At 42.9% G+C, this 4,892-nt stretch overlaps 1 protein-coding gene across 1 annotated transcript; it reads right to left on the reverse strand.

Moving 5' to 3' along the window:
- Positions 1-888: 888 nt before the first annotated feature.
- Positions 889-1,474, reverse strand: MELLADRAFT_29988 (uncharacterized protein; the record flags this gene model as incomplete). Its single annotated transcript, XM_007419454.1, has 3 exons — positions 889-1,134; positions 1,205-1,279; positions 1,358-1,474. Coding segments are annotated over 3 exons (438 nt in total), but the record flags the coding sequence as incomplete, so codon positions are not given.
- Positions 1,475-4,892: the final 3,418 nt, after the last annotated feature.

Genomic DNA, 4,892 nt, shown 5'->3' on the forward strand with positions numbered 1-4,892 from the left:
ACGAATGCCATGATTGTATCTGTGGTTGTGATGACAAATTAGAGAGCTATCGGGTGCTGGGGATGAGATGAGACTAATACCTTCAAGAGTAGGAAGTCTGAGTTCGATAAAGGAAAGAGAGAAATGAAATATAACAGATGGGCTTTGTGACTTTAGAAGTCGGACAGAGTGTCATCTCATTTCACAGAGGATTGGATAATGTGGAGAAATATACGCGCATAATCAGGCGCGATCAATCAGTATCTCAAATTGTAGCGACTGATTCCCTCTGCTTATTATGATCGGTGGGGTCCGCCAACCCTCTCAAACACATACAACGACTCAACAAATTCACCTTGAACGTCTTTACATACCCAGGTTGTCCTACATCTTGTCCTAGAGTGAGCTCCGGGGGCCAGAGTGATATAAGCAAATATGAGAATGAAGAAGACCAAAATTAAGTGCTTATCAGCTCCATTTTTGAAGCCTAATTTGGCAGTCTGGATCTGCTCAACTTGAGCATTCTTCAACGGAGTCACGAAGTCCAGATCAATGAGATGATAAATAATACATTTTTTTCAGACATAAAACACATTCAAGACAGTAAAAAAATTGACAAATCATCTCTGAAAAGCTACGTACGCACATCATCTCATGCGCGAATTTCTGTTTGTAACACTGAAAATAGATTGAACAGATGTCTTTTATAATAGGAGAAGGAATTGAAAAAAATATTGCGAAACGACCGGCCAAAAAACACCTGAAGACAAAAAGAACGCTAAATACGCATCACAAATAACCAGACCGTGATACCCATCATTGTTGTACTCCGATGACTGGTTCATTGAATGAAGTACCAATTTGAGGTGAACTGACTTGACTAAGCTGACTTTCTTTTGCCTCTTGGATCGGTTTACCGTAGACTTCTTCAACCCTTCTTTCAAAAGCAAGGACCATCTTTTCACTAACACTCTTCCAGAAATATTCTCCTACAGCTGCATGCAAGGGACTAGCGAAGGCGAAGGCGAGTTGTAGGGAGACATAAGTTGAATAATCATCTCTAGTAGGAAGTGTCTTGGACGAGATCTCTTCAGGTGAGCGGAAGGTCCAAGTCGAAGTCAAGTATTTAAATAGTGGCGAGTCACCTGCGGTTGCCTGTAATCCCGTTTTGTATTTGTTAGCTCACTATATTCTAAGAATGTAGTAGATTAGAAATGTGATTCACTTTGACCATTTCCCATTTTCGACACTCTACCTGACTTGTGTAACGCTCCTCAAACGCTTTGTAACCAACCACAAGCTCTTGCTCGAGGAGGTGCGTCTCCCCGGCGTAACCACCATGCATCCATGGTTTGGCCTCGTGGTTCAAATTGTTCACCGTTCCGCTTCCTTTCAATGCTTTATAGCTGATGAGGTTTGATCCGAGACAATAGGGAACAAACTGTGGATACGCTTCTACGTCGGCGATCACAGTGTAGAGTTGTTTCTTGGAATACCTGCTCAAAAGGCAAGCAAATAGAAACATCTGTATATCAGTCTCTCAACGAGATCATGATGGCCTAGTCACAGTTGAAATCTTACGGCAAGCGCTTCGTCTCTTTATAAATCAAAACATCTCCTCGCTTGCGATATCGGTCTTGAGCGGTCAAGTCATTGACTTGGACCTGACCAACTTCATGAGGATTAGTTTGAGTAGAACGTGGAAATGAAGGAAGGCTGAAAAATCCCCTAGCCCCGTTGATGACGCAACCATGAGGTTTGATGCAGAGCTGGTATGCTGGTTTACCGCTCAGACGAAGGACACTTTCTATGAATGCCATGGATTTATTTGTGGTTGTGATGACAAATTAGAGGTCTATCGGATGCTGGAGATGATATGAGATCGGGACTTTGAAAAATAGTTGAAGGAATTTGTGTAAGTAACGTGGATGGACTGCACCCTCCCCTGATTATAATCTTCAAGCTCGCGTAAGTTGTGTGCCATTTAAGCAATCACGCATAAACAAAAATACCCCAACCCGTTAACTCAACGATCACCCTAAATTGACCCCAATGTGTTGGCTTGGCTTGGCTCGCCTGAGCTTATATTTGAACATCAGCGTGTCCAAGCGGTTGTGAATGTGACTGAAATGATAGGACCCTGGAATACACCCATGGAGGGTACTGACGGAGCATGATTTTCAGTTTTTTGCCTCTACACTACGCATCAGTGCCTCTATGAAGCTGCAGAGCACTTCAAAAGATGCGCATGGAGTAGGGCTATCAGATGAGACCAGACAGAGCCCGGCATCGTGTCTCACGGCGGCGTAAATCGCGATGGCGCAATTTTTTTTTCGACCTCCAAGGCCAAAAACCGACCCTCGATTTTTGGCCCTTTTTGGGGCGTTACATTGATATATCTTAGGTAATATTGGTGCTACCAGGCTGCGAGCTAGTGCATTTGAAAGCCTTCATTCTGGTGCATCTTTTGTGCTCCTGTAGGTATTGATAAAGTGCAGTTTAGTATCGAAAAACTACGTCAACAAAAGGTCGGTTTTTTCGTAAGTACCCTCCATGGGTGTATTCCAGGGTCCTGAAATGATACAACAAAAGGCTACATATGTAGGGTCAAGAGTTCTCCGACGCCAAGAATCGAATTAACTGGGATGCAATCACAAGCTATTATAAGGCCGATAAGCAAATTGCAGATCATCCCAAATCAGGGGTGGTGTTCTACGTGGATATATATACAGCCGTTTCGAGAAAAAATGTCGTTGCCCTTGTTTTTTTGTTTTTTTGTTTTAAAGTTGCACTACATAAATATTACTGGTATAGTCTACATATGAGCAGCTGTAGTCGATAATGTGCTAAACGTTGAAGATTGTACCTCATTGTTAAGCATTGAAAAAGCACCAGAGGTTGTGCATTGCGGATACAAAGGTACAACAATTGTGATCATTTGTGATCTTTGCACCCTTGAAAAGGGTGATTACAGATCTCATGTAGAGTCTACGTGAGTATCCATTCCTATCTCAAGGGAGTGGCAAGTTGGGTGTGGTCAATTCCTTCCAGATGTGAACTATCCTAGTTCTGGAAGTCTCTCTCCGAGTAGACTTACCAAAAACTCCTCAGGTGTGTCCTTCCACCTAGACTACCTGGTCTTTCCTAAGACCCAATAATCTTTTGTGGTGCGGGGATGGCCCCAAAGGAGGTGTTCCCTGAAATGAGTGTGTTGGGCTTCTTTCAAGACACACCGCCTGTGGGGCAAGAACGGCCCTTAGAAAGATTTGAGTGCTCAACCCAGGAGCTGTGAGTGGGTTTTTACAAAACTTTCTATGGGGTTATGCCAAGAAAATCGACTTTGCCAAAAAGAGTGCAGGAGCAGTGTAAAAGAGATGAGGAGGTAGAAGAGTCATGTGGTGGGCGCGGCACGATTTTGCCGCCCCGGTAGGGCGCGCCCATGAACCAAACCATGTGATCTATGACGTTTTCAGCTATCTCCCACCTTCAAATCATCTCAGATGAATCAATATGTGTTGTGCGTACCACCCCACACCATCTTCTTCCAGTAATGGAAGCATTTATGTCTGGATTGACAGGTACCCTAACAACAAAATTTTGGAATACATCTTCTTGCAACACATGTTCATTGATTTTTTATCAATTTGGTCAATTTCTGTTGCACTATTGCTGATGAAGTTGTTTATAGGGTGTTTTAATGAGAGTATCAATAGTTCTTGGGATGTAGAAGATGTGGTTGATGAAGCATCATCAAAAAGGTGACCCAATTTTGTCTATTTTTTGCGCCTCTTGCGCCCTCTTGCGCCCTCTTGCGCCCTCTTGCGCCCTCTTGCGCCCTCAGCCAAAATGAGGACGCGCCTGGCGCATACTTTATCTCAAGCTTGCGCCCACCACATGAGAAGAGGGTGAATTTCCCTCTTCTTCCATTTCTTTGGATGTCTTAACTACAGTGGCTCTAAAGTGCCACTTGGGTCACATCGTCACAATTGACAAAAATGACCCAAAACAAGCCCCAGTGAACAGGTGCCAACCCTAGCCAACCCTGTTTGGCCGAATCATCAGATTCTCCATTGCCTTCTCGCCATCAACTCTCATCGACTTCAGCGGAGTAAAAAAATAGTTAGAATTGTTCAATTATGATGAGCTCTAAAGTCAAGACAATCATGAAGCCCTATAGGAGTAATAAAAACAGACTCTGAAGGAACACAACATATAAAAATCAAACGGATTGATTTTTTTTTGACAATTTTATTGGAGGGATCCTACTATTTCCCTTCTATTTCTCTTAAAAACAGCTGGTCTTCCTAGAAATTGATGGTACTTCAGCTCTTTCAGCTAACAGACATATGTAGCATACCTTACTTGGAATTCACGGATTGAGACACATTTTGCTGGATGTCTGGCAAGAAATTGAACATTCACTGCATTTTTGTCAATGTCCAACTTATTTGAACAAGATGTTCAGATCCTTGAAAAGTTATCCTCTGCTTTTCATCTCTCAATCCTTACAAAAGTGATGAAGATTAACAAAATAACATGCTGATAAGATCAACTGGGACCTCGATGAGATTGAGGATTGCCACGGGTCTGGACATTGTCCAGGGTTGGCACCTGTTCACCAGGGCTTGTTGCAGGTCATTTTTTTCAATTTTGGCAATGTGAATCAAGTGGCACTTTAGAGCCACCGTACTCAACCAAGGCACAAAGTAAGGAATGAGTTCCATGAGCAAAGGTCTAGGGTAGAGAGCTAACTCTACAGCCTGTACAAAGACAATTTTCAGTCTCTGAGTTTCCAAATTCTGAAAATTTCCCTTTGACACTCCACACCCTCTAGCCTTGCAAGTTTGGCTCAAGACATTTGAAGGGATCACATTTGATTCCCATTTCCTTGTTTTTTTTGTACCTCCCACCCA

Source organism: Melampsora larici-populina (assembly GCF_000204055.1).
Source record: "Melampsora larici-populina 98AG31 unplaced genomic scaffold MELLAscaffold_202, whole genome shotgun sequence".
Taxonomy (NCBI): Eukaryota; Fungi; Basidiomycota; class Pucciniomycetes; order Pucciniales; family Melampsoraceae; genus Melampsora; species Melampsora laricis-populina.